The sequence below is a fragment of the Nuphar pumila genome, chromosome 8 (assembly GCF_984573655.1).
Source record: "Nuphar pumila chromosome 8, dmNupPumi1.hap1.1, whole genome shotgun sequence".
Taxonomy (NCBI): Eukaryota; Viridiplantae; Streptophyta; class Magnoliopsida; order Nymphaeales; family Nymphaeaceae; genus Nuphar; species Nuphar pumila.
In genome coordinates, this window is record NC_143256.1 from 127,423,926 (window position 1) to 127,447,433 (window position 23,508).

The 23,508-nt window shown below is 40.4% G+C and overlaps 1 protein-coding gene across 1 annotated transcript in view; it reads right to left on the bottom strand.

The window, feature by feature from the left end:
- LOC149830716 (serine/threonine-protein kinase TOUSLED-like) overlaps nt 1–23,508 on the bottom strand; it is a 71,040-nt gene that overhangs the window by 15,821 nt on the left and 31,711 nt on the right. Inside the window, exons 9-13 of the mRNA XM_090016726.1 lie at nt 14,292–14,358; nt 11,766–11,832; nt 9,766–9,863; nt 9,342–9,521; nt 8,937–9,147 (exon numbers count right to left, since the gene is read on the bottom strand). Coding sequence (XP_089872852.1) covers nt 8,937–9,147; nt 9,342–9,521; nt 9,766–9,863; nt 11,766–11,832; nt 14,292–14,358 — 623 coding nt within the window. The remainder of the gene's footprint in view (nt 1–8,936; nt 9,148–9,341; nt 9,522–9,765; nt 9,864–11,765; nt 11,833–14,291; nt 14,359–23,508) is intronic.

The following is a 23,508-nucleotide window of genomic DNA, read 5'->3' on the forward strand; positions in this document are numbered from 1 at the left end:
ATTACCTTTTTCTAGTAGAACCTTTGTCTCTACAAAACCTTTTGAGTTAGTGCATTCGGATGTTTGGAGACCCGCACCAGTTATTTCTAAAGGTGGTTATGCGTATTATGTCATCTTCGTCGATGATTTTTCTAGACACACTTGGATTTATTTTCTTAAGCATAAATCCGAGGTTTTTGTTCATTTTCAAATATTTCATAAGATGATTATTAATAAATTTCAAAGTAATATCCTCATTTTTTGCACTGATTCAGGGGGAGAATTTATGTCCAAAGAATTTAAAAATTATCTTAATCTACATAGCATTACTCATCAACGATCATGCCCACACACACCTCAACAAAATGGTCTTGTTGAATGCAAGCACCGCCACATTATGAAAACCACTAGGACTTTGTTAATTGCAAGTCAAGTTCCAAAAGGGTTTTGGGCTGAAGCAGTCCTAACTGCCACCTATCTCATGAATAGAATGCCATCCTCTTCTTTGAAAAATATTTCTCCAATTGAGAAACTTTATGATTTAACACCAGACTACTCTAGGTTGAGAGTTTTTGGTTGCAAATGTTTTGTATTTACAGACAAAAATGATAAATTTTTCCCTCGGGCAATCCCATGTGCCTTTTTTGGATATGCTGAGAATAAAAAAGGTTACAGGTGCTATGATATTCAAAATGACAAATTATATATATCAAGAAATGTGTCTTTTCTAGAAAAAGAGAATGCTTTTGAGAGTGAAAAACCTAAAGATATTACTTAATATTCCTTTCTACTTGATTTAACCTCAAAATTTGGTGAAGAAGATTTCGAATGCAACTTTGACAATGATCAAAGCTCCTTTATTCCTGACACTGATAGCAGAGACCAAACCAGTAGGGATGTTGGATTGCAGTATACAAGACGAAGAGTTGGAGAACCACATCCTCCATGTGCGTTAGAAAGGTTCTCTGAAGTTTCTCCTCGACGGACTTCTAGAATTTCTAGACCTCCCGACAAATTTGTTTCTTATGACTCCTTTTCACCATCATATAGGGTTGCCTTAGCATTAATCCAATCCTACGTTGAACCTTCCTCCTACTCTGAAGCCAAAAATCATAAAGAATGGGTTAAAGCTATGAAATTAGAATTAGATGCTTTAGAAAAGGTCGGGACGTGGTCCATTTAAGATCTTCCTCTTGGAAAGAAACCTATAGGGTGTAGATGGGTTTATAAAGTCAAAACCAAAAGTGATGGGACCCTAGAAAGATATAGAGCACGACTGGTAGCCAAAGGTTATGCTCAAGAGTATGGCATCGACTACGAAGAAACTTTCGCTCCTGTAGCCCGTATGACTACGGTTAGAACCCTAATCGCCTTGGCATCTGTTAAAAGGTGACATATTTTTTCAAATGGATGTCAAAACACTTTCTTAAATAGGAGGCTTGCTGAAGAAGTTTACATGGATCCTTCACCTGGTATTTATATTCCCATGAGAAGGCTCTCTATGGTCTCAAACAAGCACCAAAAGCCTGGTATGACAGGTTTAGTCATGTTATGACAAATATTGGATTTCATTCTTGTTTAACGGACACTGCTTTGTTTGTTAAGAAATCGTATGCAGGTATCATCATTTTTCTCCTCTATGTGGACGATATGATCATCACTAGTGATGACAAACAGGGAGTGACAGATATCAAAACTCTTCTTAAAACTCATTTTGAAATGTCTAATCTAGGATTTTTAAGATATTTTTTAGGAATAGAAGTTGCTTATTCTCCTCAAGGATATCTAATCTCTCAATCTAAATTTGCTTTTGATATTGTTTTCAGGTCTGACATTACAGATGAAAAGATGATGGACACCCTTAAAATAGTTAATGTTAAAATAAAAATTGATGATGAAGAGCGTCTCGATGATCCTACCCCCTTCAGATATAGCTTGTTGGAGCACTCTCCTATCTTTCCATCACTAGGCCAGACATTGCGCATGAAGTACATACAGTCAGCCAGTTTCAGCATGCTCCCACCTCTGTTTGCATGGGAGTAGTTCTACGTATTATTAGATATTTAAAGAATTCTCTTTCACGAGGACTCTTCTTGTTTGCTTTATCATCATTAGATTTAATTGCTTGTACTGATGATGACTAGGGAGGTGATCCTAATAATAGTCACTCAACCACTAGTTTTTGTGTGTTTTTAGGTGAATCTCTCATATCGTGGAGGTGCAAGAAGTAGCAGAAGGTTTCTCTATCCTCCACTGAGGTTGAATATCGAGCCATGACAACCACTACAATGGAGGTCGTATGGCTCCGTCGTTTGCTTGCGGACATGGGAGCTGCAACAACACATGCTTCACGAATGTGTTGCGACAACAAGAGTGCAATCTACATTGCAAGCAACCGGACGTTCCACGAACGCACCAAACACATTAAAATAGATTGTCACTATGTCAGAGAGGAATACTTGAATGGAACCATTGATCTGCCATATGTTACATCAGAATACCAGTTAGCAGATTTCTTCACCAAGCCTCTTGTAGCCCCCGATTTCACTTTCTCTTAAACAAACTTTCGCTCATTGTACCGTAAGTTTGAGGGGGGTGTTAAAATGTAAAATATTTTTTGTATTTGTATTTTTATTTTTATTTTTATTATTTTTTCTTATTTATTTTTTTGTATTTTAACTATCTAGTTCAAATAGAACTAGATAGTTAGGGTTTTGGTCAAGTTCCGATTGGAACTTGACCAAACTCTAGCCATTGGAGCTAGTCCAACGGCTAGAGGGAGAGCTCCTTATGAGCTCTCCCCTCCTCTCTATTATAAATAGGGGTACATCCCCCATTGTAAAGCACTTGTAGAAAATGATTTTTAAGCATTTCACATTTTAATAAAATTCCTTTTTTCTTTTTGTGTTTTCCATTTTTATCCTTTTACAGGTCTTGTGTGAAGTGTCTTTCTAGACACTTGTTCGCTTGGTTCAAGTGCTTTGGTGGAACACCACCACTTTCTTACACAGGAATGTAGGGAAGAAAAACATCAATTCCGATAAAAACTATTTGTAATGTGAAGCCTATTAATTTCACCAGGGGTTCACATCTTGTTGCTACCATATGGTTTTTATAAAAGCCCCTTTTACATTACAAATTTTTGCTCAAGCTAATATTTGCATTTTAGAAAATGAAAGATTTTAACACCACTTCCCCCAGTAATCCAATATAGATGTTAACTATGCAGAGTTAACTTTAGCCAGTCTTCTTGCAGATTAGATTGTGAAAGCATGTGCATCTCACAATCTTCTGATCATGCAGAAGCAGGCCCTACAGAAAGTGCTGTAATGAAATATGCGGAAAAGAAATGTATGTCCTACAATGGACATTCACACATAGAAATCAAAGAACAAGTCCAAAAGAGGACATACATAAAAGCCAATAATGGCTAGAAAGCATAAAATCTTATAAATGCACTAAAGGGCTTGAAGAAGCCACACATTACAAAGGGGGAGACCCCACTTATTTATAGGCAAGAGAGGAGTGAGGGAGAGTTAGAGAAAAGCAAGAGAGAGGGACCATTGGGAGTCCCAACAAGGAGTCGTTGGGCTCCCAACGGTCACAATTGTGACCGTTGGGGGCCCAACGACTCTTTGTTGGGGCCCCCAATGGCTGTGCATTAAATGCACAAAAAGAAAAAGAAAAAAAGTCAAAAAGAAATGGAAAAAATAGAAAAAGGTAAAAGGAAAAAAATAGAAAAAGAAAAAGACTAAAATGCCCCTATTGGGCGAGTTTACAGAACTACCCCTTATCGGGTAGTGAATGACAAATATATTTATATATATATATATAGATATATATATATAAATATATATTACATATATTTTAACACCCTCCCTCAAGCTTTACGGGGATACAACGAAAAGCTTGTTGAGAAGAAACATGAAGCGAGGAGCAACAAGAGCTTTGGTGAAGAAGTCCGCCAACTGGTACTCGGATGTGACGTAGGGCAGTGTAATGGTTCCTTTTAGGTATTCGTCTCGAACATAATGGCAATCCATCTCAATATGTTTAGTACGCTCATGAAAGGTGTGGTTGCTTGCAATATAGATAGCACTCTTGTTATCGCAACACATCTTCGAAGGAGTTGAGATGACGATGCCCATATCACAGAGGAGACTCCTAAGCCACACAAGCTCCATGGTTGTAGTGGTCATTGCACGATATTCCGCTTCAGTTGAGGACAATGATACTTTATGCTGCTTCTTGCATCTCCAAGAAATCATAGAGTCACCTAAGAAAACACAAAAACCAGTGGTTGAGACTCTATCATTGGGATTTCCTCCCCAATCAGCATCTGTATAGGCAATTAAATCAAGTGATGATGAAGAGGAAAGAAAAACTCCCTTAGTTATGGTGTTCTTAATATATCTGACAATCCTTAAGACTGCACTCATGTGCACAGTTGTAGGTGCATGTTGAAATTGACTGACGGAATGAACTGCATGAGCTATGTCTAGCCGAGTGATGGATAAGTATGTCAGAGACCCAATGAGTTGATGGTAGGGAGTAGGATTCTCAAGAAGTGTCCCATCTTCCAGCCTTAGCTTTGCATTGATAACCTTAGGGGTTTCTGTCTTTTTATCATCCAAAATTCCAGACTTGGCACAAATGTCAGCAGCAAGTTTCATCTGAGAGAGAATATACCCTCGGGGTGAATATGCAACTTCAATACCTAGAAAATATCTTAAGAAACCAAGGTCAGACATGTCAAAATTTTCTTTTAAAATTTTCTTAATATCATGGATTCCTTGCTCATCACTTCCAGTGATGATCATATCATCAACATATAGTAGTAAAATAACTACAGAGGACCCTGCACTTTTCACAAATAACGCAGTGTCAGTATAACATGAACGAAAATTTAAGCTAGTCATCACATTGCTAAATCTGTCATGCCAAGATTTTGGAGCTTGTTTTAACCCATATAGTGCCTTTTTTAGTTTAAGAACTTTGTTTTCACCAATGGATACTCCTGGTGGAGGATCCATATAGACCTCTTCACTTAGTTCGCCATTAAGAAATGCGTTCTTAACATCCAATTGATAGATAGGCCATTTTTTAATGGATGCAACCGCAATAAGAGTCCTAACACTAGTCATTCTAGCTACGGGAGCAAAGGTTTCCTCATAGTCTATTCCGTACTCTTGAGCATATCCTTTAGCTACCAACCTAGCTTTATAACGTTCTAATGACCCATCACTTTTAGTTTTGATTTTGAAGACCCATCTACATCCAATAGACTTCTTTCCAGTGGGTAATGAAGTTATTTCCCAAGTTTTAGCTTTTTCAAGGGCACTAAGTTCTAGTTTCATGGCTTCAACCCATTGAGGAATGTTTTTGGCTTCATTATAGTGTGATGGTTCATGATAAGAGTGTAATGCAATTAGACATGCCCTATATTTAGGTGTTAAAGATTCATAGGAAACAAACCTATTAGGAGGTTGGAGATTCGGCTAGATCTCCTTAAAGAGGTTTCTTCTATGTTGGAATTTTGAGAATATTTTTCTAAGGCACTTATGGGAATTTCTTGACCACGCCTAGCATAGGTTTGAATTGACCTATTTTCAACATCATTACTTTCAATTTCATCATTACTAAGAGGAGTATCCTCTAAATCATTGGGAACATCCTCCAGGTGAAGAGTCACATCTTCTTGAGAGAGAAGATCAAATAAGAAAGCATATTCGCTTTCATCAATATCTTTATTTTTCTCAAAGCCGTTTTCATTTTCCAAAAAGGTAACATCTTTGGATACATATAGTTTGTTGCTTTTGGGATCGAAGCACCTAAAACCTTTTTGATTTTCTCCGTATCCTAAGAATACACATTCGATAGCTTTAGGAGATAACTTATCTCTTTTATGTGTAAGGACAAAACACTTACACCCAAAAATTCTTAACCTATTAAAATCGGGTGTTCTTTCAAAAAGTTTTTCATATGGAGATATATTTTGAAGGGATGAGGATATCATTCTATTTATCAAATAAGTGGAGGTTAAGGCGGCTTCGGCCCAATAGCATTTAGGAATTTCTTTGGAAATGAGAAGAGTCCTAGTGGTTTCCAAAATGTGTCTATGCTTTCTTTCGGCTAGACCGTTTTGTTGGGGAGTCCTAGGACATGACCTTTGATGACAAATTCCATTGATTTCCAAATATTCTTGAAATTCATTTGATAGATATTCTCCACCGGAATCGGATCGAAGAATGGAGATATTAGTTGAAAATTGATTTTTGACAATCATATGAATTTTTTTAAAAAAGTTAAAAACTTCGGATTTTAAGTTGAGAAAATAGATCCACACATATCGAGTGAAATCATCAATGAAAGTAACATAATATGAGTATCCTCCTTTTGATATGACTGGAGAAGGACCCCAAACATCCGAATGAATTAATTCAAAGGGTCTTTTTGACACAAATGTTCTCTTTGGAAAGGGGGTGGATTTCATTTTTCCAAAAATACAACTCTTGCAAACAAAATGTTTCTCATTACAAAATTTCTTTCCAAAGGGAAAGGAGTACATTTTTGAGAAGCTTGGATGTCCAAGTCTTTGATGCCAAGTTTCTATATTTTTATCTTGGACATGATTACAAAAAGAGTTAGTGGGAAGTTTCAAATTGGTCATGTAGTAGAGATCTCCCCTCCTATGGCCTTGCCCAATCCGCTTCCCGGACTGGAGATCCTGTATAAAGCAATCCTTGGTTGAGAAGGAGATTTCACATCCATGATCACATATTTGAGAGACAGATAAAAGATTTAAATTAAGTTGATGTACTACTCATACATTTGGCACAAAAAAATCTTTCGAAAAATCTAAGGTTCCAAAACTTTTAACTTGTAAAGAGGTACCATCGGCGGTGGAGACAAAAGAGTTTTTGGAGTTGCTACATACATTGGATAGTCCATTTTCGATAGGGGTCATATGAAAAGATGCTCCAGAATCAAGAATCCAAGAAGGCGTACCTGGAGGATAAGAAGAGGCAATGGCGGCTCCCGAAGTTGACGGCGATTTGAGTAGAATTTGAAGTGCTTCGGATAGTTGAGCAAGGGAGAAGGACTCTTTCCCTTTCATTGGCTCCTCCTTTTGGGGAACTTCTTCAATAGTAGCAACTTTACCTTTTGGAGACTCATTTATCTTTGGACAATTAGGTCTTATATGACCCGGTTCTTGACAATGATGGCAAATAGCTTTCCTATAATTGCCATTATAGTTATTTTGCCTCCCAAAGTGTGGAGGCTTATATGCTTTCATATGATTGCCGGGTCTAGACACGGCAAGAACTTCATCTCCTCCTTTAATCATGCCAAGACGTGTTTCTTCTTGGCATATTTCGGCTATGGCATCTTCCAATGGAAGTGGTTTTGATCTATGAAGGAGGGAGGACCTAACTTGCTTATATTCGAGCCTAAGCCCATGTAAAAATTGAAAAAAGTGTTCTTTCTCCATTTGTTCTCTTCTCATTTCAACATCTTCACTTGATACCCATTTGGGTTCAAGAAGGGATAACTCATCCCATAAAGGTCCAAGAGTGCTATAGTAATCTCTTACACTCATTTCACCTTGCTTAATGGTACGAATTTTTTCTTGGATAAAGAATTGACGAGCAAGGTCTTTTTGGGTATACATATCTTTCATAAAGAACCATGCTTCATTTGCTAGGCGGAATTTAGCAATGTTGGCGCAAATCTTCAGCTCCACGTTGTTCATGAACCATGCAAGAATTTTTGCATGCTTACTTTCCCAATCTTCTACCTTGGATTGATGATCTTCAATAGCCTTCATGCGAGCACTTCCTTCTAGAGCCTTTTCTTGATCACCATCAATTTTCGTAAGTTGAAGTTGAGGTTCCCTAATGGTTCCCATCACATATCCCCAAAGCTTTTTACCTTTGAGGTTGTTTTCCATGGCGGCGGCCCACATCATGTAGTTCGTACCATTAAGCTTGAAGGAGAGATCAATCTTTTGTTCTCCTTCCATTATATAGTCAAGAATGGAGGACAAACAAAAAGAGAGAGAAAGCTAGACAACTAGCTATATGAATCAAGAGCACAACCAAGGCTCTGATACCATGTAATGAAATATGCGGAAAAGAAATGTATGTCCTACAATGGACATTCACACATAGAAATCAAAGAACAAGTCCAAAAGAGGACATACACAAAAGCCAATAATGGCTAGAAAGCATAAAATCTTATAAATGCACTAAAGGGCTTGAAGAAGCCACACATTACAAAGGGGGAGACCCCACTTATTTATAGGCAAGAGAGGAGTGAGGGAGAGTTAGAGAAAAGCAAGAGAGAGGGACCATTGGGAGTCCCAACAAGGAGTCGTTGGGCTCCCAACGGTCACAATTGTGACCGTTGGGGGCCCAACGACTCTTTGTTGGGGCCCCCAATGGCTGTGCATTAAATGCACAAAAAGAAAAAGAAAAAAAGTCAAAAAGAAATGGAAAAAATAGAAAAAGGTAAATGGAAAAAATAGAAAAAAAAAGACTAAAATGCCCCTATTGGACGAGTTTACAGAACTACCCCTTATCGGGTAGTGAATGACAAATATATTTATATATATATATAGATATATATTACATATATTTTAACAAGTGCTTGCACTAAGGTTTCATTCACATGCAAAATGCATTTTCTTTCATGGAAATATACTGAAGAGACTATTTCCAAAGCCAAATTGACTGCAAGGATAAATGTCCCAAAGCTAGAACTGATCCATGAAAAACCAAATATAGTATCCTGTATATCTGTGAATTTCCTTGCATTAACCAAATGTATACGAACTTCACAAACAAGTGGTTAAAAAACTAATGATAATTATCCAAGTGCAGTAGTTTTTTTTTCCCTTGAAATGGAAGCATATATAGGTACAAATGCAATCACTGCCAAACCAGTCAAGTACGTACCACTGCAATACTCCAAAACAGTGCAGAAAGTGTTGTGGTCAATCTCAAAGGTGTCCCACAGCCGCACAATGTGATAGTGCACAAGGTTCTTATGAATATTGTACTCTCTAATTGCGTGCCGTATGTAACTTTGCTTCTTCTCTTCACTCCATTGTGCATTCAGTCCATGTAGCTTACATGCCACATATCTATACTCCACCAAATCATAAGCCTGCCCCAAAGTGATGCACTTAAGATCACTGCAAGAAAGTATGTTCTCGCAATTGCCTTTATAGGCAACATATAATAATATAACCATATCTTGCTTAGAAAATCCTGGAGTCTGCCTCAGGAAATTCCCCAGTAAAAGATACCTTAAAAACATTAATTTAACATGCCAAGCACAAAAGATAAGAAATATCGCACCTTGTACACCTCACTAAAACCTCCTTTTCCAAGAAGATTTAAAAGGGCGTAACGGTGGTTCAAAATCTGGTAATTATTGAAACGAGATCCATCCTCATCTCTTATACGCTTTAGCTCACGTATATGCCTTCCCTTCTCAAGTTCATAGCGATCTTTCTCCCTCAGCAACGCTTCTTCTTCCTATAAGGACCAAATAATGCTATTGTGAGATGTCCTCAACCATCAAAAACTAGGTCTGCATGACCACCAACTACATGCCACAACTTCTTTCCAGGTAAAATACTCAATGGTTGCAAGTAAATCCCAACTAATTGCACATGTTGTTGGCAACCTCACATGTTTGACAACCACAGACAATTGCCTGCATCACCTTCAAACAATACAACTTTGGCTGCTAAAATACAACAAAGGAATCCATACTTACACGCTTAATGCTCAACAGCCGTGATTTGCAAATCTCATCCTGAATGAGAAAGTCTTCTTCTGGTATCCCAGATTCATGGTCACTTCCATCACCCTTATCTGCACAAATAAATCATGTAAAAAAAAAAGGTTCCTTCACAAAATAGATCAGTAACAGAAAAATATTGCAAGATGAACATGTATTGAATTAAAGAATACCACATATCGCTTCATCAAACAGATCTAGATAAACAGGTTATAAGGTACAAGCTCAATTCAACAACACAAATCAAAATACAAACAACAATAGCTGGGAGTCCAAATGGCACAGGCCGCCTTCATCCGAAATCTACTCCACCATTCTCCACAATTTGCACTTGGACCAAAATATAAATTTCTAAAAAACGAAAAAAGGTATATGCAAACAGTCTAATGCACAAATAGTCAGTAGGGTTCAATCTATACTTTCTTTGAGAATAGGCTAAATGGACAATTTCACTCTCTAGAAAATCTCTTGCTCAGCTCCCACAACCCTGACATGCTAAAGAACCTGCTTTGTTGCTCAGCTCCAACAACTTTGCTCACTTGACAAACTTGCTTCACAGCTCACTTTAAAAGGCTTGGGTCGAAATGTGTTACCTATAAGAGATGAACCAGTGCTATCCAAATGGCTTGGATGCAAGTGGGTCTAAGTGAAGAATGCACCTCCACTAAGTCATAATGGGGTTATAGCCATCCTTGGCATACCCAAAGTTTGGTGACTGTACCTGAACCTAAGCCATTGTTCATAGAGTTCTATTCTATTTTTAAGTGTCCTTCCTCATATAAGACTTGCTTACCATAAAAATAATATAACAATGTGACTAATGTATGGCAAAAGAGACAGCTACCTCAACTAAGAGAAATATCCCCATCATTTTCTACACATATCCATCAAGGTGGACCTTGACAAGGCACAGACAGAATATGGCATAGTCTGTCGTCAGGCTTGCCTCACGCATAGCCTTTATACAATTAAAACAATGTTCGAGTTAGGAATGAAAACTTACATACAAGTACATTTTTGTTTTCATGATCTCATTAGAGAATCTACCAAATGAATCGCCCAATATTTGAGTCACATTTTGCTCATAACACTTCTTGAAATCCCAAAATTTAGAAATTTTATCTCCTACCTTGTAGCTTGTGAATCATACAGCATGAGCCTGTGTGAAATTTTTAATAATAATCTTTTTTGCATCTCCAACTGCATCAGTGCTACCATCTACCCTTCTACAAGGTCGTTTAACAGCTTAGCACTTGCAACAGAGATTTTCTTGATTTGTAGATTAATATTATATGAGCAGTCCAGAGAACAATGACCTGACAAGATATGTCATTGATTTTCCTTAATGCTAGTAATGGCTCAATATCAAAAGAAAATATTCCTCTTATGTTTATGTACCAACATTTGGTTTCGAGTAATCTTTGCAAAATGAAGCATAGCTAGAAACAAGTCAATTTCATGTTAAAATGTACTGTCTCAACTAATTCCACATAAATCATCATCAAGAAGCACTCAGTAACAGCCATGCCACTTGAAACAAATAAAAGCGAGATCAAAACATCCTTGGAAAATTAATATTTTGGCTGGCCCTCCTTCCTTCCTAAGCAATACAATAAATCAAGGACTTATAAGTTTAGTAAGATCTTCAAAAACTACACCTCCACCTTTGAAAAGATATTCATCATGCAGATGTCTACATATACAGAAACTACCATTAGCTGCCCATTGTAATTTTCAAGAGAAAAAATAATTCAACTGTTTCAAAATGCAATATCTATGAATGCTCTTTTTCCCATTTTGCTTACAATTATTCACTAGAAAAACTGAGAAATAGAAAGCTAAGTTCATACTCAACAACAGTTCCAAAATAGAACTTGCACATCAAACCAACAACTAATAGTTATGAACGGTAACAGACGTAGACAAATCCAATAATTTTAACTGGATACACTTTAGGAATGCTGGCAAGGAACTACCAGATTGTCGCTTTTTCAGTGATTTCCTGTGCCTCTCAATAGCCTCCTTTGCATCCCACAAATTCCTCTGAACAGAAAAGGAATAAAAGGTAATATTCTTGCAGACAATCAAGAATGCTTTTATACCAAATTAAATATGGTAGTGCAATTGTGGAAACCAGCATCATGTACACTGGATGGTAAGCAATTTTACTAATCTGAAAGCTATTATCCATGCATGATGAGAAAAGGAAATCAAAGGTACAGTTTTGACATGAGAATAAACAACAGAAAGCATGGATCATAAAACTAACTAAAATGGCAGCTTCCCAGCAAATGAGTATACCTAATAAATACACCAACACTGGACTGGAATGACAATTTTTGGGGTGATAAAATTTAAAGGACAAACTTATATAAGATGTGGTAGAGAAAGGTATCAAATAAGAAACGAGGATTCAGAAACTGATTAACTAAACCTACTTTCGTGATGAAAAATAAATAAATAAATAAATAAATATAAAAAGGGCCTTGACCGAACGATTAACATTGAACATGGATTGCACGCCTATATAGACAACAAAGAAATTACCCAATTTACATAAATTATTCACAGATTCATATTCAGAAATTAGCCATAGCAAACTCTTACATCCTATTTACAACATGTCCCGTTGAACCTTTCTATGGGGTCTAGTTTATATACTATCTGCTGCTGTAACCTGAAGAGGCTGAATATAAGGACATTATGCAAAGTCAAATACCCCAGAACCAAGATGCCTTCTGTACAAATCTCTACTACTTGCCAAACAGAGGCATAAATTTCATCTAGCTTGTATGAAAATAACAGCAGTCCAATAAAATGTTGATTCATGCACATATTATACCAAAATTTTGCATTTTAATGAAGATTTTGGAATTATAGCAAGCTCCTGTTATATTAAATGCAACTAGAGATATACACAAGCCAACCTGTGCTATACAAGCTCTGGTTCATATAGCCTGTACCAGGCTTGAGACTTTGATCATAATAACAAATAACGAAGAAAACTACCATACGAATTTCTTGGCAGATAGAGAAGCAAGATCAAATCAAGTTAAAACATTGCAATAGTGGACCCAACATGAGAGACAGTACCAAAGCTTTGGTCATCAACAGCTCCAGCATTTTGAACTTATTGTTCATCCTTTTAGTGAAACAGAAAAAATTCTCATGAAAACCTAATAGCATCACCTAGAAAGAAAATCCAACAGTCTTAGAGAAAAACAAGAACCAGGAAATGCAAATGGCCTCCACCCTGGTGAAAATAGCAGCACTGAGTAAAGTGGGGGACATTTAGAGGTCACACAGAAAGCCCATCCACAGATTGTGTAATTACATTCGAGAACACTTCATAGATAACATAATCAGCATTAAATTGCTCAAAAGAGCACATGACCTACATCTGCTCCAGCAAGAGAGACACAAGATGGTTTTGAATATAAATGGCAACTGCACCATTCAGAATTCTTTAGTAATTTATTTTTAGCTGCTTAAGTTTTCTCAGTCATCAATCTCATTATACAGCTATATATTTTTGACAAAAACTATTTCTGAAATGTGATTCTGGTCATTATTTAAGTGTCCTCCAAGTTAGAATCCTATCTTATATTCTAGTGGAACCAAGGAGGACATACTAAGCTACAGTGACAACCTTCCTCAGCAGTAAACAGCAAACAGCAAAAAACTGTTTAAAAAGAACCCTTTTCTGAATAGTTCTTCACATCTTCCTAGAGAGCTCCAACTTGATAAACTGCTAGGTCACCCATATATACTTCTCCAATTTGCTGACAAACCCAAATCTAGTTTCACCAACTTCAATTTCATTAGTATTTATGGTAACCGGCAAATTACAAGAAAACACAGGTTGGATCCTTTTAACTGCAAAAGACACATTACACTAACCAAGCAAACAATTGTTAAGTTATCCTATCAATGGTGCTCGCTAGTGGTGAACCTTTTTGATCTTTTCTATGATTACTCATTAATGGACCTCCAATAAACTTGCTTACTTTACTCTTTTCAACCACCTTTAATTTTCAGGATCAGTTGCATTCTGCATCTCTACTACTTAACACACACACTCCAATAAGTTTTTTAAAATCTCTTCTACCAAAGAGCAGTAACATTAGAAGAATGGTGTAAGTGAAGGCATATGATGAAGGTCATGGGTCCACTAGCGGCACTTGAGCTGGTACATGCATGTGTTATTCCTTATTTAGATTTACTAAGTTGCTTTTAGTTAGCAATAATCATATCTTGTTGAAACCACACAAACATAAGTGGTCATAGCAGAGGCAACAATAGCCTAAAGTTTATGAAAGCCAAAGAATCCTCAAATAGCAGAATAGAAAAGTAAATATCAATCTGACATGCTAGCAGAAAAGAAAATTACAAAATCATGTGTTGCTTCAGATGCAACGGTCTTAAAATGTTCCATCAGGAAGAAAGGCTGCTAAAAGAAATGATGAAGGAAACACTCAAACAAAATGTTCAAAGAAACATACAAGTTGAGTTTGAACATCCTTAAGGGATTGGCCATCCTCCCATGTCTCAGATATAATTGTTCCAGCTCTGCAACAAGCATAAAAATACTTAGAACATGGCTTACAAAAGTAGGCATGTGTGCATACACAGAGTCATTATCATCCAACAAGCAGTTATTAACCACAACCTCAAGCTGGACTCTTTCTCACCCATTTTTTATAACAAAATCTGACAGCCAACCAGACCTAATCAGGCAGGCAGGGAAGCTCAATGTGCCAAGCAAACTACTGAATGTCTGGTTTAACTGAATGATGAAATGAAGTAACTCAGACATTTCATCCGATCTAAAATATGAGCATGCACCAGAATATGGGTTCCTTTGCTGTCTGTCAGGAGGTAGCTTATATTGAGGTAAACTTTTCCTGGTTCTTATAAGAGCACATAATTGAGATGCAAATGTAAACCAGTGGACAAGAAATAGAAATATATCAAACACAACATTTACCTTAAGAATTTAAAAACCTAGAAAGAAGGAACCAATATGTTGGTATTTGCAAAGCATTCACCTAGGAAGGCAATATGTTCTTTTCAGCTTTGCGGACTATTTATTACATCAGGGTATAGAAATAACTTCTCTTTCTTCTTGGTAACTAAAGTTTTCTGTGATTGTCAGCAGAATAATGTTGTTATTTTCATTGAATTTTACTAATTTTACATGGCATTATAGACCCAACTGATGCTCCTTGAAAGGAAGAAAAGTGAACCAGAGCTTGTTCAACAATAGTTCTTCTAAAAATATCTGACTCATACTCTGTGGCATTGTCTTCTTATTGGGACCTTAATTGTATTCCAAGTCCTTTGATACGTAGATGCGGAATCAACTGAACAACTGAAATGCAGATGCATAATGGTGGATAAGAATCTTGCAGCACATAGTGGGTTATAATAATCAGAAATGGAAAAACAAACAAAAAAAGAAATCCATGTGTTAGTTGTTGCACAATACATATTTAGTGGGACTTACGCCTTCTTTGGCAATGTATAGGTTGTTATATATCATAAATACAACTAAATTTTCCTTTTTCCTAATTTGAAAAATTTGGCCGTAATTATTGTATTTTTCACCCCATGGTGTTTGTTTACATGTAGGGGTGTCAACGGATCGGGTTTGGTTTGGACCAGAGTTACCAGAAGCGCCATAGGGCATGGGGAAGCACACTTTCCTGAAGTGCGTTTTGGAAGCGCAAAACGTGACACTTCCGAAACGTGCTGGAAAGTGCCAAAATTTTTTGAGAAGTGTGCTTCCCATTTTAGGAGAAGCACGCTTCCCCTTCTTTTTTCATTTTTTGTGTTTTCATTTTTATTTTTCTTTCTTTTTTCGCTTTTCCCTCGCTTCCTAGGTTGCTTCCCGTTCACTTCCTAGGTCGCTTCCGAGACGATTCTTGGTTCACTTCTAAGTCGTCCCACGCTTCCTGCTTCCTAAAATTTTGGAAGTGCCTTGCTCCCCGCTCCCGCTTCTCCGACTAACAACTCTTGTTTGGACCTAGGAGGAACCAAACCCATACCTGATTTGAAATGATGGTACCGAGTCCGGACCTGGGTCTAATCGGACTCACCATAAGAGAAACCATACCCAGATCCTATAAGGATTCCATGAACCATACTCGGTAAAATAATATTTTTTATCTTTTTTTACATTGAAAATTTGCGGATCTTAGTCGGAACTCGGGTTGGGCCAGGGTCTGGTATGAAATTTCACAAACCATACCCAACTCCATATATTAATCGAACCCTTTGGGTCCGACCCAGATTCTAATTGGACCTTGTTTTTCACCAAATCCTAACCCTATAGTATAGGGTATGGTACAAGTTGGGTCCAGGTCAAACTTGACCCATTGACAACCCTATTTACATGTTATCAAAGCCCTCCAAGGTATCCACGGCAAGAATGGAGAACCTAAGGCTTCTTCAGCTTTTGTTTACATGCTATCAAAGCCCTCCAGAGCATCCACGAAAAGAAAGGGAAACTTAAGGCTTCTTTAGCAATAAATGATAAACACCTGATGCAGCGTGAAGAGGAACCGAAACACTACTTGATCGTGCAGTATACAGAATACCACGACCACGTCGAGCCACACGCTGATGGCGTGATGGACTCGGTGTCGCCCCGACTGCTATTTTGATGCTCCTGGCAATGCACGGTCGTGCAGCGCAAAATAACACAGAACACATGAAGCAAGGAAAGAAAGCTCATAACAAAAGGAGTTGAGCCCAATGTATTTGAACGGAGAAACAGCTATTAATGTCCACAGGTTTAAACTTGCTAACAGGGAATGGAAAACAAAGACTGACAAATTAATAACAAAAGTATTCGGACTGACAGAGAAAACAAAACAAAAAGACAAAGGAAATAAAAAAGACAAAGGAAATCAGTAAGGACGTGTGGCTCAAAAAAAAAGGAATAGCAAAGAAAACCAAAAGGCTGCGGGAGATTTCAATCAGCTCTCCCCTTCACGAAACCCTAGGCAGGGTATTAATAATGCCCGGCTGGATCTGGGTCTCGGGTCCAGTCCTTGGACCCGAGATGAACTCTGATTGCTACTGGATCTGGGGCGTCTCGGCTCATGCCCTTTGTGCTCGCCTAAAGTAGGTACGAAAGGACCTCTTCTCCGCGCCTCGGTTCAGTGATCCGGATCAAATCCACCACTTGGATCCGATAACCGATCCCATGGTGCAAATCCAGTCCACCGCCTGGGTCAGGTTGTATGGACCTGGGTCCATCCTGCTCTGAATCATTCTCCCCTGGTTGGGAAGAAATCGGCTCTGATGACTTGTTGTCTCCACAGTAAGCATATAAATCAGACACATTGAAGATAGGCGAAATGTGTCAATCTTCAGGCAGTTCAAGGAGGTAGGCATTCGGACCTAAGCGCTGAAGGATCTTGAAAGGATCATATTCTTTAGGACTCAATTTACTATAAGTACCTACTGGGAAACACCCAGGACGCAGGTAAACCCATACTAGTTGACCGACTTGAAACTGGACATCACGACGACCTTGGTCTACAAAGGCGTCGTAGGCTTTGCGGTTCTCAATGAGTTTGGCGTGGGCTTTTCTATGTATGTCACGCATGTGCTCGACAGCATCAAACGAGAAAGACCGGTAAAATAGGTCTGCGAGTGGGGGAAACCTGGTCTCCTTGGTGGAAAGAAGAACTATCTTATGACCCTTAAAGATAAATGTGTACGTGTTACTACAGCCATCATGGATGGTTTTACGGTCAAACTGCCAAGAACGTCCCAAAAGGATGTGACAAGCACTCATAGGGGCCACATCACACCACACTTCATCGCGGTAATGCTCCCCCATGAAAAACTGAACTAGACAACGCAGGGTGATAGGTACCTCGTTTCCTTTCTTGAACCATGCCATCTTATAAGGTTGGGACAGTTTTTCCGTTTTTAGGTTCAAGGTGGACACAACACTCTCGGACACCATATTCTCGCACGCCCCGATATCAATGATAACATCACACGCATGCCCCCTCATAGTTGCACCGGGTTCTAAAAATATTATTTCGCAACCATTTTGTTGGGGCCGACTCTCGGGATGTGGTCAAAACATGACGGATGGTTAACAAATTTTCGATGTTGTCGTCGAACTCAACGACTTTCATCTCATCATCTCCCTCAACAAGCGACTTACCCTCGCTCTCACTATCGGACGCTGACTCAACAATGCCCTCCGCCAAATGAGTGTTCTTACTCACGGTGGGATACTTGGACGCAATATGACCTAGTTCTTGACACCTAAAACAACAAACGGTAGACACACTGAGCTTAGCTTTGGATCTGGTGTGGTACACAGGTCCAGATTGATCGGGTTTGCTAGGGTCGACTCTAGGGGTGGACTTTGAGTCTTCTTTTCTAGGGGAGCTCGCTCACTTGGTTGAGAAACTCGACTTGGGTTGACTGGACTGATCACTACGGGATGTCTTATGTTCCTGCCTCCTTTTCAATTTTTCCTCCACATTCATGGCATAACTGCTTGCCTGATCTAATGATTCGACTGTGATACAACTGAAGTCATCAGAAATAACAGGACAGAGACTAGAAATATACCTCGTGACTTGCTAGTGGGCGGTCTCCTCAATCTGCACTCGCAGGGATAGGCGATGGAACTCAGTAGTGTACTCTGCCACAGTACTGGTGCCTTGACGCAAGGTAAGGTACTCCTTGTAGGCTCTCACAGCGTGATCTGACGGCACGAACTTAGACTGCATCAACCGTTGCATTTTCTCCCAAGTCTATACGCGCTCTAGTCCCTACCGCTCCCTCGACCTCTGCAGCTCAACCCACCATGTCTGCGCTAGGCCTCTCAACCGAGTAGAGGCTAGGGAGACACGATGGTGCTCAGCAACATCGTGATAGTCGAAGAAGAACTGGATGACATAAGACCAGTCGAAGAATTGCTCTGCATCGAATCATCCTGTGAACTCTGGAAGCTCCAGCTTCACCCCGTACGTGGAAGGGCGCTCTGGTACTCTCTGTTGACGAGCCTCCACCATGCCTGCGGGGTACTCGTTCCAGAAGGCATCATCATCCATCACGACCTCGTCTCCTTCACCACGATACTGCTTTCTTGGTAATTGATGTTGACAAACTCCGACGACCTGTGGTCGGCGCTTTGGTCGCGCTGGTCCCTGCTGAAGCTGCATAGGAATTTGTCTCTGTCTGGCTCGCCCGTGAGTGGGAACCATCTGCGGTCGGCGTTGTGGCACTGGTATGATAGGTGGCCTTGCTATAGGTGAAAGGGTTGGTCGGGTCTCGGGCTCTAGGTGGGTAGGAATGGGATAATAGGAGTTTGGGTTGTGGGTCGGGCTAGGATAGTGGTGTTGGGTCGGGTATGGTATTGGGTTTTGGATCGGGGATGGGTTAATGGGTTGGTTCTGGTGCGGGTATTGAGTCTGGTTGGTATAGTATTGGGATGATTCGCCCGATTGGATATGGATCGGGTCTAGTCCTAAGCTACTCGTCGGACCCAGACTTGGATAGGTTGGATCGAGGATCGAGTTGTGGGGATAAAAGGGTTGGTTTGAACTCGATCCACGATCCATATGATTATGGGTCTGGTTTTGACCCGACTCAAATTCAAACTAGAGCTTCATCGGGGTCCGATATGGGTTTTGGTCGGCATTGGATCCATATTGGGGTTCAAACATAATGGGTTGGGTCTGATTCGGGGCAAACCGTGAACCAAACCCAACTGGGTAGGTGGGGTAAGGAGCTTCGGAACTCGGACCCGCTCTCGGGGACCCAAAGGGTGGTCCCCGAGACCCGGACCGGGGTCCTGTCGTAACCGGGTCCGGACCCACCCACACGGATCCGTGACCCCCTGCGGGCAGGTGGGCTGCAGTAGCGCCCCCACACGCAGGTTCAGGGAAATGGGTCTCGGATCCAGCTGACGCTGTGGTGCCAACAGCCTGGCCCAGCATCACGTTGGGGAATTGTGACCTAGGGCCAAGCTGCGGCACAGGCACCATGGCGTGTGGCCAGGTCTGTGCACCAGTATTAGCGTTGGGGTACAGGGCCAGAGCCCCTGGTTTTGGCTGACAAACACCAGTGACCAGGTTGGTAGACAGAACAGGTTTGTAGTGATAGACGGTACCTAACGTGGATCGTGGGCGCGACCAAGAAGGATCGACTGACCTGATTCGACTGATGTAACAGGTACATGACTGTATGCACCGTCACCCAGGTCTGCCCCTGTTTTCAACATTGAGGTCGTGCGCGTACCCCCGGATGACTCGACGATCACAAGTCGATCCTCAATCCCATCGATGCGCTTTGACAAACCAGCCATATCTTTGTTTAGGCGCAGTAGGTTTTCCTATATCTAAGTTACTACGTCCAACACCCGCAGCACCGGATCTTCCACGGCGGTTCCCTCCCGCTCTTTTCCACCGGTAGGATCGTGCCTCACCTCCTGAGCCATCCCGCTGACGAAGGAGGACGCCCGCGCTCTGATACAACTTTGATGCAGCATGAAGAGGAACTGAAACACTATTTGATCGTGTAGTATACAAAATACCACGACCACGTCGAGCCACACGCCGATGACCGTTGATGTCGTGATTGACTCGGTGTCGCCCTGACTGCTATTTTGATGCTCCTGGCAATGCACGGTCGTGCAGCGCAAAATAACGCAGAACACGTGAAGCAAGGAAAGAAAGCTTGGAACAAAAGGAGTCGAGCCCAATGTATTTGAACGGAGAAACAGCTATTAATGTCCACAGATTTGAACTTGCTAACAGGGAATGGAAAACAAAGACTGACAAATTAATAACAAAAGTATTCGGACTGACAGAGAAAACAAAACAAAAAGACAAAGGAAATCAGTAAAGACGTGCGGCTAAAAAAAAAAGGAATAGCAGAGAAAACTAAAGGAGAAAACCAAAAGGCTGCGGGAGATTTCAATCAGCTCTCCCCTTCATGAAACCCTAGGCAAAGTATTAATAATGTCTGGCTGGATCTAGGTCTCGGGTCCAGTCCTTGGACCCAAGACAAACTCTGATTGCTACTGGATCTGGGGTGTCCCGGCTTGTGCCCTTTGTGCTCGCCTGGAGTAGGTACGAAAAGACCTCTTCTCCGCGCCTCGGTTCAGTGATTCGGATCGGATCCACCACTTGGATCCGATCACCGATCCCATGGTGCAAATCCAATCCACCGCCTGGGTCAGGCAGTGTGGACCTAGGTCCATCCTGCTCTGCATCAACACCCTACCATAAACATCTCATTCCAACCCATAGTGGTGGTTTGAACTAAAGAAGCTTGGAGGCCTTGTTAGGATAAGCAACTAGTAGTCACCCAGTGCACCCAAGAGGCTTTATATTGTTTCACTTACCCATGATAGACTGAACTAGAGACCCAACCCCCTTCTATAGTAGAAAGGACATTATAAAATATGTCCAACAATGACAGACTAAACCCCACCACAACAAGCCCCAAAGGGGTTTGGCGTAGTGGGATGGGGCCTAGGCCGCTAGGCAGGCGGACTAGGTTCAAATCCCATGGGTGTCACCCCTTGTGCAAGCTGAATCATGGTGACTCCCTGAGGGCAAGTGGTAAGCCTACGGAGTTTTACACTGCTAGGACAGTGATCGTAAGTACGGCAGGCAGAGCCAGCACGGCTAGGTCTCTGGTCCTAGGGGGCGGTTTCTGTAACGCCTCAAAATCCTGGACTTGAAACCTTTTATGAAAAAGGTTGAAAGCTTTGAAATCGATCATGAAACAGAAGTTCAACGGAAAATCATGTTTGAAATAGCAAGTCCTTTGACCTTGGGCGCATTACAGCGCAAACTTCCCTTTTACAAACCGATTTGCAACTCAAATATATATTTATTGAAAAGAGAAAACAGAGTTTTGATAACACAGTTTTAATAATTCAAGGTTTAAACAAAAGAGAGACTTTCAAAAAAGTTTTATACCATGTTTTTTTTACCAAAATGTCCTCAGGAGCGTAACGTCATGGAAAAGGTCTCGCCTTGAACTCATCGTGTCATCGCAAGCTGCCTCAACCTGTCCACCACCTGCCCATGAAATGGGTCAGTTTCGCGAAAAACTAGTAGGGGTGCAAAAGACAAAGAGGAACAAAGACTGCAATAAGTAAGATAATTGCTCAACTAAACAGGAGAAGCAAAACTAGCAGAGCTATCCATACATGTTGTCGAGTATGGTAAGCAAGACTCCAGTAAAGCAAAGTAGTAACGGAAAAAGTGTTAAACAAGCAAAGTAAGCAGCTGTAGCAGTCTGACTAACTCTACAGGTAGGGAGTAACTAACTCCACCAAGCAGTCAAGCATAGTAAGCAGGGTAACAGAATAAGATAGGCAATCATAACAAAGTTTATGATGCATACAATAGCCGTTGAATTCTTTAGTTCACTGACAAGTAATTATATTAATCATAAAGTGCAAGTCATTGCACAACAAGTAGTTTATAAGCTACATGTGATAAGCAATCACACGGCAACAATTATATATAATCATAAGGTGTAGGCAGCTTGTAAGACAAGCCGCTACATTGGTCCTAGTTGTAGACAGTTCGTAGATTATAAGCTGTGAGCAATTACATTCGTCATATAAACAGTTTGTAGATTACGAGCTGGAAGCAGTCACATTCGTCATAAGAGACGCAAGCCAATAAGTACTATATTACAACAAGCACGAAATAGTTCAACCAAGTAGCAAGTCACATGTTAATATATCGCAACTAACATAATGCTATCATCATAAGCATTTGACTAACACGAGCAGCTAATTATTAACAAAGGACTGCGTAATTAGTTCAACCAACAAGAGCAGTGCCACTATAGGCATGCATAGCTCAACAAGTAGTACGCCGAACTACAGGGCAGCCAAGCAAGTCATGTCACAACACGCACATCTCGACAATGTGAATAGTTTACATTTTGTTTTGCTTATTAGCTGGTCGTTGTAGGTACGCACAAGGCACTAAACGTAGAAACAGCCGAGATCGATTCGGGGGTCTATTATGCCATGTATTTTATGATATCCCGAATGAATGACTGAGTCCGTTCCTAAGGGGACGGCTAGTGACCAAGAGAGTAAATTCTCAAAGGCATACGTGACCCGTGGATGCATCCAAACTTCTGCAGAAGTGGCCTGAAGGATATCTTTGTAGCATTTCCCCTAACTCCGATGACTGAGGAATCAGAGTATTTTGCCCGTAACTGCCATTAAAGGACATGTCCATCGGATTTTTGTAGCATCCATCCCTCTCTCTTGATGAACCATGTCGAACGAGCACGACGGGGGTTTCTTAACCGCCGCCCCATTCTACATGCTCGGGACCATTACGCCCACTCAAGCATCTTGCCTGTGAAGGCGCATAGTCACCATTATGTGAATTACATGCGCCATTGCGCGTTCGAGGCAACCACATACCTCTCATCCTACTCACCGTAAAACGCAACGTACCTGTTCAAAAGTACAACCACGATAAGAGGGGTCAACTCATAGTGAGGGTGAAGATGTCATCATTTTGATGATCTCAAAACACGTGGCATTGGACGTTCGAGGTAAACATAAACCTCTCATCCTACTCATCGTAGTACGCAACGTACTTGTTCAAAAGTACAACTACGATGAGGGGCATGGGCTTCTCAAAAAGGAATCGCCACAACAATACTTTGCTGATAAGATATGGTGTAACCATC